The sequence below is a fragment of the Bos indicus x Bos taurus genome, chromosome 9 (assembly GCF_003369695.1).
Source record: "Bos indicus x Bos taurus breed Angus x Brahman F1 hybrid chromosome 9, Bos_hybrid_MaternalHap_v2.0, whole genome shotgun sequence".
NCBI classification, from domain to species: Eukaryota; Metazoa; Chordata; class Mammalia; order Artiodactyla; family Bovidae; genus Bos; species Bos indicus x Bos taurus.
The window spans coordinates 9746914-9761030 of NC_040084.1; the positions used below are offsets into that span (position 1 = coordinate 9746914).

Here is a 14117-nt window from a genome sequence, read left to right on the forward strand (position 1 = left end):
GATGGTGTGATCGCTCACCTAGAGCCAGACATCCTGAAATGTGAAGTCAAGTGGGCCTTAGGAAGCATCACTACAAACAAAGCTAGTGGAGGTGATGGAATTCCAGTGGAGCTATTTCAAATCCTGAAAGATGATGCTGTGAAAGTGTTGCACTCAATATGCCAGCAAGTATGGAAAACTCAGCAGTGGCCACAGGACTGGAAAAGGTCAGTTTTCATTCCAATCCCAAAGAAAGGCAATGCCAAAGAATGTTCAAACTACCACACAATTGCACTCATCTCACACACTAGTAAAGTAATGCTCAAAATTCTCCAAGCCAGGCTTCAGCAATACATGAACCGTGAACTTCCAGATGTTCAACCTGGTTTTAGAAAAGGCAGAGGAACCAGAGATCAAATTGCCAACATCCGCTGGATCATCAAAAAAGCAAGAGAGTTCCAGGAAAACATCTATTTCTGCTTTATTGACTATGCCAAAGCCTTTGACTATGTGGATCACAATAAACTGTGGGAAATTCTGAAAGAGATGGGAATACCAGACCACCTGACCTGCCTTTTAAGAAACCTGTATGCAGGTCAGGAAGCAACAGTTAGAACTGGACATGGAACAACAGACTGGTTCCAAATAGGAAAAGGAGTACATCAAGACTGTATATTGTCACCCTGCTTATTTAACTTCTATGCAGAATACATCATGAGAAACCCTGGGCTGGAAGAAGCACAAGCTGGAATCAAGATTGCCAGGAGAAATATCAATAACCTCAGATATGCAGATGACACCACCCTTATGGCAGAAAGTGAAGAAGAACTAAAGAGCCTCTTGATGATAATTAAAGAGGAGAGTGAAAAAGTTGGCTTAAAGCTCAGCATTCAGAAAACGAAGATCGTGGCATCTGGTCCCATCACTTCATGGGAAATAGATGGGGAAACAGTGGAAACAGTGTCAGACTTTATTTTTCTGGGCTCCAAAATCACTGCAGATGGTGATTGCAGCCATGAAATTAAAAGATGCTTACTCCTTGGAAGGAAAGTTATGACCAACCTAGACAGCATATTAAAAAGCAAGAGACATTACTTTGCCAACAAAGGTCTGTCCAGTCAAGGCTGTGGTTTTTCCAGTGGTCATGTATGGATATGAGAGTTGGATTGTGAAGAAAGCTGAGCACCGAAGAATTGATGCTTTTGAACTGTGATGTTGGAGAAGACTCTTGAGAGTCCCTTGGACTGCAAGGAGATCCAACCAGTCCATTCTAAAGGAGATCAGTTCTGGGTGTTCATTGGAAGGACTGATGCTGAAGCTGAAACTCCAGTACTTTGGCCACCTCATGTGAAGAGTTGACTCATTGGAAAAGACTCTGATGCTGGGAGGGATTGGGGGCAGGAGGAGAATGGAACGACAGAGGGTGAGATGGCTGGATGGCCTCACCAACTCAATGGACGTGAGTTTGGGTGTACTCCGGGGGTTGGTAATGAACAGGGAGGCCTGCCATGCTGCAATTCATGGGGTCGCAAAGAGTTGGACACTACTGAGCAACTGAACTGAACTGAACTGATAAGGGATTAATCTCCAGATTTACAAACAGTTTGTGATGCTTAACAGCATCAAAACCAACAGAACACTCAAAAAGTGGACAGAAGACCTGAATAGATATTTCTCCAAAGAAGACATACAGATGGCCAGCAGACTCATGAAGAGATGTTCAATGCTGCTGGTTATTAAGGAAATGCAAATCAAAGCTGCAGTGAGATAACACCTCACACTGGTCAGAATGACTATCATCAAAAACTGACAAAAAAATAAACGCTGGGGAGGGCATGGAGAGTAGGGAACCCTCTTACACTGTTGGTGGGAATGTAAATTGGTATAGCCACTATGGAGAACAGTATGAAGTTTCCTTAAAAAACTAAATATAGAGCTACTATTGGAAAAGACTCTGATGCTGGGAGGGATTTGGGGGCAGGAGGAAAAGGGGACAACAGAGGATGAGGTGTCTGGATGGCATCACCGACTCAATGGACGTGAGTTTGAGTGAATTCCAGGAGATGGTGATGGACAGGGAGGCCTGGCATGCTGCAATTCATGGGGTCGCAAAGAGTCGGACACGACTGAGTGACTGAACTGAACTGAACTGAACTGAACTGAACTACAGAGCTACCATATGACCCTGCAGTCCCACTCCTGCTCAGCATGTATCAGGAGGAAAACATGATTTGAAATGATATATGCACCCCAGTGTTCATTGCAGCCCTGTTTACAATAGCCAAGACATGGAAGCAACCTAGATGTCCATCAGCAGATGAATGGATAAGAAAGCTGTGGTACCATCTACCCAGTGGACTATTACTCAGCTGTAAAAAGAACACATTTGAATCGGTTCTAATGAAGTGGACAAAACTGGAGCCTATTATGCAGAGTGAAGTAAGTCAGAAAGAAAAACATCAATACAGTATATTAATGCATATATGTTAATGCATATATATGGAATTTAGAAAGATGGTAACTATGACCCTATATGTGAGACAGTAAAAGAAACACAGATACAAAGAACATACTTTTGAACTCTGTGGGAGAATGCGAGGGTGGGATGATTTGAGAGAATAGCTTTGAAACCTGTATATTATCATATGTGAAATAGATCACCAGTCCAAGTTCAATGCATGAAATGGCACTTAGGGTCCGTGCTCTGGGATGACCCTGAGGGATGGGATGGGGAGGGAGGTGGGAGGGGGGTTCAGGATGGGGGACACATGTACACCCATGGCTGATTCATGTCAATGTATGGCAAAACCCAGCACAATATTGCAAAGTAATTAGCCTCCAATTAAAATAAATTAATTAATTTTTAAAAAAAGAAGATGTGGTATGTATATACAATGGAATATTATTCCATTAAAAAGAATGAAAAAAGGCCATTTGCAGCAACATAGGTGGACCTAGACAGTGTCATACTGAGTGAAGTAAGTCAGAGAGAGAAGGATAGATATCATATGGCATCCCTTATATGTGGAATCTAGAAATAAATGATACAAATGAACTTACATACAAAACAGAGACTCACAGATTCAGAAAACGAATTTATGGTTGCCTGGGGGAAGGGAGTTAGGGAGTTTAGAAGGTCATGAACACACTGCTATATTTAAAATGGGTAACCAACAAGGATCTATTGAATAGCACATGGAAATCTACTCAACATTATATGCCAGTCTGGTTGGGAGGGGGATTTGGGGAGAATGGATACATGTGTATAGATGGCTGATTCCCTTCTCTGTTCACCTGAAACTGCTGCTGCTGCTAAGTCGCTTCAGTCGTGTCCAACTCTGTGCGACCCCATAGATGGCAGCCCACCAGGCTCCACCATCCCTGGGATTCTCCAGGCAAGAACACTGGAATGGGTTGCCATTTCCTTCTCCCAGTGCATGAAAGTAAAGTGTGAAAGTGAAGTTGCTCAGTCATGTCTGACTCTATGGACTGCAGTCTTCCAGGCTCCTCTGTCCATGGGATTTTCCAGGCAAGAGTACTGGAGTGGGATGCTAATTGCCTTCTCCAACCTGAAACTGCTACAGCATTGTTAATTGGCTATACTATACCCAATACAAAATAAAAAGTATAGTCTGAAAAAAATAATGCTGGAATTTCAGTTTAAGTAAAATCTACAGATCAATTTAGACAGAATTTTCCCCTTAATTATATTGAGCCAATCTGTGAACATGACCTGGCTCCCCATTTACTTAGGTCTTTAATTTCTCTTAGAAGTGTTTTGTAGTTTTCAGTCTCTCTTATTTATTTATAACCTTTTTATGCAATTATATTATGTGATGTTGTTATAAATGGTCTTTTAATTTCATTTTTTTAAAGGTTGTTACTAGAGTGTAAAAGTACAATTGATTTTTGCTTATTGATTTTATATCCTATGACCCTGCTAAACTTATAGGTATAGTATATTATAAATCTAACTTGGGTCATATTGATTCATAGGGTTGTTTAATCAACATTCTGGGTGGCCATTTTTTTTGTCTCTGCTTTGCTATTTTAAAGACATACCGTTATCATCTGTCCGCCATACTCTGTGATAATAAATCAGTCATTGATATCAGGGTTCCCAACCCCTGGGCTGCAGACAGGGCTGCACAGCAACAGGTGAGAGGCAAGTGAGTGAGCAGCGCTGCTTCTGTGTTTACATCTCCCCATCGCTCACATTACCACTTGAGTTCCACCTCCCGTCAGGTCAGCAGTGGCATTAGATTCTCATAGGAGCATGAACCCTACTGTAAAACTGTGCCTGCAAGGGATCTAGAGTGTGCTCCCCGTATGGGAATCACCTGAAAACTACCACCACCACCCTTTTCCATGGAAAAATTGTCTTCCGCTAAACCTGTCCCTCCCTACCACCCAAAAGGTTGGGAACACTGATTTACAATGTTGTTTTCCTTCAGCTGCTGTTAGGATCTTCTCTTTATCTTTGTTTTTTTAGCTATTTAATTCTGATGTGCCTTGTATTTTCTTAATTTATCTTCCTTAGGATTTGCTTTAATTCCCAGATCTGCAGTGTGATATTTTAATCAAAATTTTAGCCATAACTATAGATTTTTTTATGCCCCAGTTTTTCCCTCTGGCACTCTCATATCACTTGTTACACTTTTGATATTTTGGGGTCTTTAGTTTTTTTTCTCTATGTTGTTTGGAGTGAATAATTTTTGTTATTCTATCTTTGAATTCACTAACTCATTTCTGTAGTGTCTGATCTGGTCTAAGTCTTATCTAGTAAAATTTTCATTTCTGATATTATATTCTTACTTCCAAAATTTCCCCTTGGTATTTTTTTTAATGGTTTCATTTTTCTGCTAAGGTTCCTCATCTCTTCCTTCATTAAGATCAGCTGCTCTCAGTCATTTGGTAGTGTATAATTATTGCCTAAAAGTACTTGCCTGGACTTGTGGTTTCTGATCTGGTTTGGAAGAGACTTGGACTTCATCACTTCCTTTCTACCAACAAGAAAAGAGCTGAACAAACCAAATGTCAACACATCTTTTTATATCCATTTGAGAATTGAGGCTGCATGATAAACTTCTGCCCACCTCACCTGAACTGGAAAGAGAGATAGCCAATTACAGAGAATCACATCTTGCTAAAGCAGAAACGTATCCATGAACAGAAATCACCAGGAGCCAGTACCAGGGGAGCAAAATGTACACTGTAATTGACAAATTTCTGGGGGCTCAGTTTGGACAAGTTTGAGTTGGTAACTCCAGAGGGCCCAGTCTTAGGGGATACCCACACTTCTATGAGTTTTAGCTTGAGGAATCCTACCAGATTCGCATAATGATGATCAGAGAAATCCCCTCATGCAGGGAGAGGTGGAAATAGTCATTTGTAGATACATTCAGAGCATTCCATCCTTCTTAACAAGACCTTCCTCCTCAGAAGCTCTTTCTGGAGCCCATCTGACCTGGAGGACCCAATTCCAGCCCTCTCTAGCCATTCACTTGGGGAAGGAAAATTCCCAACTTACATTATCAGAGAATTGCAAATGAAAACAATGAGATGCCATACACACCTGTAAGAATGACTAAAATCAAAAACACTGACAACACCAAATATTGATAAGGATGGGGACCCAACAGGAATTCTCATTCATTGCTGTTGGGAATGCAAAATGGTGCAGCCAGTTTGGAAGATGGCTTGGCAATTTCATACAAATCCAAACATACTCTTACACTACAATCCAGCTATCATGCTTTTTTATTTTTTTCCCAAATTAATTGAAAGTTAGGTCTACGCAAAAACCTGCACATATATTATAGCAGCTTTTTTCATAATTGCCAAAACTTGAACTAAACTGTCCTTCATCAGGTGAATGAATAAATCTTTGTTTATCCATATAATGGAACTTTTTTCAGTAATAAAAAGAAATGAGCTATCAAACCATAAAAAGACATAGAAAAACCTTAATAATTTATTTTTGCTAAATGAAGCCAATCTGAAGAGAGTTACCTACTATATGATTCCAACTGTATGATATTCTGGAAAAGGAAAAACTAAAGAGATGATCAGTAGTTGCCAGGGGCTCGGGGGAATTGGGAGAGAGTCAGGTGGGTGGAGCACGAGAGATCTTTAGGACAGTGGAACTGTTCTCTATGATGTTGTGATGGTAGGTGTTTGTCTTTATACATTTATCAAAGCCCATACTATGCACAATACCAAGGGTGAACCTTAATGAAGTGATGAACTTTAGTTGTTGATGATGTGTCAACATTGGTTCATCAGTTATAACAAATGCGTCAAATTATTGGAGAAGGAAATGGCAACCCACTCCAGTATTCTTGCCTGGGAGACACCATGGACAGAAGAGCCTGGCAGGCTACAACCCGTAGAGTCGCAAAAGAGTGGGACACAACTTAGCGACTGACCAACAACATCAAATTATAACAAATACAAGACGCAAATAATAGGAAAAACTTGGGGGCTTGGTGTATAATTGGGATTTTCTATAATTTCTGATCAATTTTTCTCTAAAACTGCTCTTAAAAAAAAAAAACTTTAGTTTTAATTTTTTTTTTTAAATTCTTGCTTACTATTTCTAGCACCTGGGTTATTGTGGAGTCTATTTCAACAAACTGCTTGTATCGCTTGATTGTAAGGTACATTTTCCCACTTCTTTGCGTATCCAGTGGGTGTTCTTCAGGGCTGGAAGCAGTTGCTCCATGTATTTTGTCAGGTTTTGTAAGTTGTTTTCAGTAGAGTCAATCTAATACCAGTTTCTCTGTCCTGGTCTCAGTGAAGTTAAATAGTGCTTTTCAACTTTGGCTGTGTATTAGAGTCATCTTGGGAACTTTAAAAATTATCAGTGCTAAATGGGGCCCAGACATGGGTAGAATTTTTTAAGTTCTCCAATTGATTAACAGGTTTGGGTGGCAGTGGTGGTTTAGTCACCAAGTCATGTCTAACTCTTTGCTACCCCATGGACTGTAGCCTGCCATACTCCTCTTTCGTGGGATTTCCCAGGCAAGAATACTAGAATAGGTTGCCATTTCCTTCTCCAGGGGATCTTCCTGACTCAGGGATCAAATGTCTCCTGCTTGGCAGGCAGATTCTTTACCACTGTATCACCTGAGAACAGTGTTAGGCCTTTCCCTAAATAAGAGGATTCTGCTAGGGGGAGTGGGAACTGAAATCTATCCTGTCTTGCCTTGAGGCAGGTTGTATCTGCCTATGAAAAGAGTACCTTTTTGTTTTGGTTCCTGTTTGTTTTCCTTTTCCATTATGGTTTATCACAGGATATTGAATATTGTTCCCTCTGCCATACAGTAGGCCCTTGTTGTTTATCTGGTCTGTGTCTAATAGTTTGCCACTGTGAATCCCAGACTCCCAATTCTTCCCTCTTCCTGTCCTCCTCCTCCTTGACAGCCACAAGTCTGTTCTCTGTAAGTCTGTTTGACAGATAAGTTCATTTGTGTCATATTTTAGATTCCACATATGAGTGATATCATAGGGTATTTGTCTTTCTCTGTGACTTACTCCATTTAGTGTGATAATCTCTAGGTGCGTCTGTGTTTCTGCAAGTGGCATTATTTCATTCTTTTCTATGGCTGAGTAATATTCCATTGTCAGTACACACAAACATACACATACGTAAATGTTCAGTCACGCAGTTGGTGTCCCACTCTTTGCGACCCAATGGACTGCAGCACGCTAGGCTTACCTGTCCTTCACCATCTCCCAGAGCTTGCTCAGACTCATGTCCATTGAGTCAGTGATGCCATCCAACCATTCCATTCTCTGTCACTCTCTTCTGCCTTCAGTCTTTCCCAGCATCAGCGTCTTTTTCAATGAGTCGGCTGTTCTAATCAGGTGGCCAGAGTAATGGAGCTTCAGCTTCAGCATCAGTCCTTCCAATGAAATTCAGGGTTGATTTTCTTTAGGATTGACTGGTTTTATCTCCTTGTTGTCCAGGGGACTCTCAAGAGTCTTCTCCAGCACTGCAATTTGAAAGCATCAATTCTTTGGACTCAGCCATTTTTATGGTCCATCTCTCACAACTGTATGTGACTACTGGAAAGACCACAGCCTTGACTATACAGACTTTCATCGGCAAAGTGATGTCTTTGCTTTTTAACACACCGTCTAGGTTTGTTATAGCTTTCCTGCCAAGGAGCAGCTGTCTTCTGATTTCATGGCTGCAGTCACCATCCACAATGATTTTAGAGCCCAAGAAGAGGAAATCTGTCACTGCTTCCACCTTTCCCCTTCTAATTTGCTGTGAAGTGATGGGACCGGATGCCATGATCTTAGTTTTTTTAATGTTTAGTTTTAAGCTGGCTTTTTCACTGTCCTCCTTCACCCTCATCAAGAGTTTCTTTAGTTCCTCTTCTCTTTCTGTCGTTAGAGTGGTATCATCCACATATCTGAGGTTGTTGGTATTTCTCCCAGCAATCTTGATTCCGGCTTGTACCTCATCCAGCCCAGCATGTCTCATGATGCACTCTGTGTATAAACTAAATAAACAGAGTGATAGTAAACAGCCTTGTCATACTCCTTTCTCAATCCTGAAGCAGTTGGTTGTTCCATACAAAGTTCTCACTGTTGCTTCTTGACCAGCATACAGGTTTTTCAGGAGACAGGTATAAGGTGGTCTGGTATTTCCATCTCTTTAACACAGTTCGTTATGATCCACACACTCAGAGGCTTTAGTGTAGTCAATGAAACAGAGGTAGATTTTTTCCTGGAATCCTCTTGTTTTCTCTGTGATCCAGCAAATGTTGACAATTTGATCTCTGGTTCCCCTGCCTTTTCTAAACCCAGTTTGGACATCTGGAAGTTCTTAGTTGATGTAATGCTGAAGCCTAGCATGCAGGATTTTGAGCATAACCTTACTAGCATGGGATATGAGTCCAATTGTCTGGTGGTTTGAGCATTCTTTAGTACTGCCCTTCTTGCTAATTGGGATGAGGATTGACCTTTTCCAGTTCTGCGGCCACTGCTGGGTTTTCCAAATTTGCTGACGTATTGAGTGCAGCACTCTGATAGCATCATCTTTTAGGATTTTAAATAGCTCTGCTGGAATTCCATCACCTCCACTAACTTTATTGACGGTTAGTGCTTCCTAAACAGTGCTTCCTAAGGTCCACTTGACTTTACACTCCAGAATGTCTAGCTCTAGGTGAATGACCACACCATCATGGTTATCCAGATCATTGAGATATTTTTTGTACAGTTCTTCTGGGTATTCTTTCCATCTGTTCTTGGTCTCTTTGCTTCTATTAGGTCTTAACTGTTTCTGTCCTTTATTGTGCCCATCTTTGGATGAAATGTTCCTTTGATATTTCCAATTTTCTTAAAGATATCTCTAGTCTTTCCCTTTCTGGTGTTTTCCTCCATTTGTTTGCATTGTTCATAGAAGGCTTTCTTGTCTCTCCTTGCTGTTCTCTGGAACTATGCCTTTAGTTGGGTGTACATTTTCCTTTCTCCCTTGCTTTTCACTTATCTTTCTTCAGCTATTTGTAAAGCCTCCTCAGACAACCACTTGGCCTTCTTGCTTTTCTTTTTTTTGGGGGTGGTTTTGTTTGCTGCCTCCTGTATAATATTACGGACCTCTATCCATAGTTCTTCAGGCACTCTGTTTACTAGATGTAGTCCCTTGAATCTATTCGTCGCCTCCACTGTATATTCATAGGTGGTTTGATTTAAGTTGTCCCTTGCTGTCCCAGCAGTTTTCCCTGCTTTCTTTAGTTTAAGCCTGAATTTTTCTATGAGAAGCTTATGATCTGAGCCACAGTCAGCTCCAGGTCTTGTTTTTGCTAACTGTACAGAGCTTCTCCATCTTCTGCTACAAAGAATGTAGTCAATCTGATTTTCCCATTGACTGTTTGGTGATGTCCATATATAAATCATCTCTTGTGTTGTTGAAAAAGAGTATTTGCTATGACCAGTGCATTCTCTTGGGGGAATTCTGTTAGCCTTTGCCTGCTTCATTTTGTACTCCAAGGGGAAACTTACTTGTTACTCCAGGTATCTCTTAACTTCCTACTTTTGATTTCCAGTCCCCTATGATAAATGCTGTGCTGTGCTTAGCCACTCAGTTGTGTCCAACTCTTTGCAATTCCTATGATGAATAAGATATCTTTAAGCAACATATTAGGATGAACACAGATAAAAGAAACATTTAATTCTGTAAACACTATAAACACTCATTTTTAACCCTTGAAGGCTAATTTTTTTTAACTTCCTGGTTAAATTTTGAATACTTGATGTTTCCAAATGAGTGGATTCTTTAAAATTAGGGTATATACTCAAAACTGGTTTTACAGTTATGTATGTGTGCTAAGTCACTTTAGTCGTGTCCGACTCTTTGTGACCCCATGGACTGTAGCCCACCAGGCTCCTCTGCCCATGGGATTCTCCAGGCAAGAATACTGAAGTGGGTTGCCATGCCCTCCTCCAGAGGATCTTCCTGACCCAGTGATCAAACCTGCATCTCTAATGTCTCCCATGTTGGTAGGTGGGTTCTTGACCACTAGGGCCACCTGGGACGCCCCACAACTATGTATACCAGAGTATTAATATCTATTACTCATATCCTGAGTTTGAATTTGTAAATTTAACATTTTTTCTATGAATGCCTTTTTGCCCAGAACTAAGCTCTGTTGCCGTCAGGTGGCAGTGATGCCTTAGTCATGGCCTCAGTATGGTCACCAGCTTTATTCATCATGTGTTACCACTGCATGAAAATCAGGGCAGAAGAACTTCCATCTGGGCTCAGAGAGGAAAGGAAAGACTTGCTGATACTAGGGAGTCTTAATGCAGAAGGGAAGAGCTCAGTGGTTGGAACACAAGACAACACTTTTTCTCAAGCCCTTATTTGAATCCCAGGTGTATCACGGGCCAGCTCTGTTGTCTTGGCCAAGTAATTAACTTCTTTCTGCCTGTTTTCTCAGTTGTTAAATGAAAATATACTCACTTCATAGGGTTTTCATATGGTTTAAATCAAAGAATAAAAAAGTAAAGTGCTTAGCATGGAGCTTATGAGGGCAGCTGCTCTCCAGAAATGATTGCTCTTATCATAGGAATCTGAGAAGGCAGGCCCAGCTGCAGCCACAGATCACTTCAGGTTGGATTTCTTCACACTTTATAGCCCTCAGGAAAACCTCTCTGACAGACAGGCAAATGGTTTTCCTTATCTCTCCGCTAGTGTTGGAGAGCAAGAAGAGGCAGTTGCAGCATTTGAAGGTAAAGACACAGTTACGTCCTTCCCTCACAGATGCCTCATGCCTCCCCTTGTCCCTCTGAAGATCCTGTCTCACCAACTCAGGGAGATAGGCTGAGGAAATCAGAAACTCAACTGGCTGTATCTTGATGACGAATAAAACATTTCTGCAATTCATTGTGTATTTAAAACCAAAGAACCTCTAGTCTTCTTTCCCTTTAGAAAAAATTTTCAATGTAATGTAATTCCTAGCTATAATCTGATTTCTCTCTCCTCCACGTACCCTTCAAACAAAATATATTTTCCATGCCCTTACTGGTGCTTCAATTGCTGTCCGTAGCTGACAAAGCCTTTGAATAATTAGAAATGAAAAGGTCAAAATACGAATATGATGGAAGAAATATTCAACTAGATTTGACCAGTATTTACAAAGCACTTGCTTTTGTAACATACCAAGATGTATTTTAGGCAGATAGCAAAGATCATCCGAAATACAGCTCCTACTCTAAAGAATATCACACATTAAGAGGGGAGACAATTCACATAAACAATTATTTTAAGGAAAAATGTGGTGAATGCTACAGTGGTAATTGTCATAGCTTATATTTGCATATACCTTCCAGTTTAAAAAAGAAATATCAAACACGTAATTATGCTTACTCTTCACAATAACTCCGTATGTAGACTAAGTATTAAGTGTAATTGAAAGCGAGTCATCGAGGCTCCCAAGGTGAAATGCCTGAGGTCGCAGTGTCAGTGAGTCCACCCATCAGCTCACCTGACGTGTCCTGGGCTGCCTGGCACACAGCATGAAGCAGGAGCTAGGCGGTCCTACCATTTTTTTCGTGTGCTGCGCACTCTTCTTGGTGTGGGGGACAGAATCCCCATCTTCAAGGAGGATGAATGGTGAATCCGTAATGTAAGCCAAAGTTTCTTCCTCTGCATTCTGTTCTTTCTTTTAACTCATGCAGTAAGTACCAACATACAGAGGTTTGGCAACACTGAGGAGAGAGGTTAATCTTATGGGGGTGGTTATGGGGGCCCTTGCGGAGGGTGTTTTTCTTCCTACCACATAAAACCTCATTGACTTGTTAGATGCACCATGTTATTCATACTCCCTTTTGGAATTTTTCAGGTGCGCAGGTTTTCTGAGGCCTTCTTTTGTTTTGAACATCCAAGAGAAGCTGCCATTGCATACCAGGAACTTCAGTGAGTAACACAAATCCAAAGTTTAAATGATTTTGTTTCCTTTTATATAAGATATCATCTCAGAATTTATCATGGCGGAATATACAATATTTACAGCAAAAGAAATGAGAATTTGAAATTCAGAAATCTCCTGTTAATCAAATGTGTTTAATCTTGTGAATTGCTTCATGAAAGACCCCTGCCTTCCGTAAAGAATCACATTGCACTATTATCTCATCCCACACATGAGATCTACCCACCCTTAGGAGTCCCACAAGGCCCTGGTTCCAGCCTTCCGTTTGGTCATCTTGTTGTACCTTTATTTTCACAGGTCAGAATCTCTTACATTTACGATTATGTATTGCAGGTTCTCAAAAGTAGTCTGGCACTTTTGAGACTGGCAAAAGACTGGCACTTCTTGCCATTATGTAAAAGATGTATAATTCAAATATCCAGAGTAGATGCCTTTTTTTTTCCCTACTGAGTATTTTTAGATCTGGTTTTCTTTGGCTTTAAGGAATATTTTGAGGACATTATGCTGAGTGAAAAGAAGTGAGACATAAAAGAATAAATTATATATGATTCTGTTTATATGAAGTTCTGGAACACATAAAACTAAGGTGAAGTAAAAGTCAGGACAGTGGTTGTCTTGGTGTTGACTTGGGCGGAGAGTTTGCCTGGGATGACATTAGAATACTCTCTAGACAGGTGGAAATGTTCTGATTCTGTGTCCACTTACCAGAACCATACAGCTAAGGTGTATTTGTTTCAGTGCCTGTGAACTGTACCTTAAAATAGAACTGTAAATAATCATAGGGTGTGTGAGTGGAGGTTCAGACAAAGCGAGAGGGGAAATGCTCATTGTTGAAGCTGACGGGATTATTTTGCTATTCTGTGTACTTTGATTTGTTTAGGAAATTTTTCATAAGAAAAAGTTTTTTTAAAAAACTTTTATATTAGAAAAGTATATACCTTTTTAAAAATAGCTGTTGTGTTTATCAGTATGTGTTAAGTAAGCAGTAGGAATGGAACACTTTTTTTCAACATTATCATCAAATCATTAGTAGGCATTTGAGCTTCTGGTCTTTCTCTTCTATGCTATTCTCAGCTAATTAGGAAGTGCATATATTAAGTACAGATAAATCGCTTTGAAATAACATTTGTCAGTAAACCATAATTTTTATAAGTCAATAATTTTCAGTGTAGCAGTTTTTATCTCTGATCAAGGAACTCCTTTGTCAGGAGCTTGTGTCTTGAGTGGTGGGGAGCATATGACTGATGAGGGGATGGTGCCTGGGGGACTATGAGGTGGAACTGGTGTGATTATCTCGGTTGCAGTCTGACGTGAGACATGTTTTTCAGTGCTCAGAGTCATCTCCAGATGTGCACCGCTATCAAAAACACTTCCTTCTGCAGCTCTCTCCCACCCCTGCCTATTGAATGTAGTGAATTAGATGGAGATCTCAATTCGTTACCTATTATCTTTGAAGATAGGTATTTAGATTCAGTTACTGAAGGTAAGTGTAATCTAACTATAATATGTAAGCTATGTGTCATTGACGGTATATTATACCTACTATACATAAAGCCATTCCTTAATGTGGGACTTTTTTCCCCCTCCAGTTTTATTTATTTTTGAGGATATTAGAAAGTTATAGTCAGAAAAAGTAGTCTTAATCATATAAGTTCTTACACCTTGTCTTAAATCTGAATTTCTTTTTCTTTGGAT

At 40.3% G+C, this 14117-nt stretch overlaps 1 protein-coding gene across 6 annotated transcripts in view; it reads left to right on the forward strand.

Annotated features, from left to right (window-relative positions):
• FAM135A (family with sequence similarity 135 member A) overlaps positions 1-14117 on the forward strand; it is a 157270-nt gene that overhangs the window by 109095 nt on the left and 34058 nt on the right. For all 6 annotated transcript variants that reach the window (XM_027550860.1, XM_027550863.1, XM_027550862.1 and 3 more), the window contains 2 exons: positions 12336-12409; positions 13751-13905. In XM_027550860.1, the coding sequence (XP_027406661.1) occupies positions 12336-12409; positions 13751-13905 (229 nt within the window). The remainder of the gene's footprint in view (positions 1-12335; positions 12410-13750; positions 13906-14117) is intronic.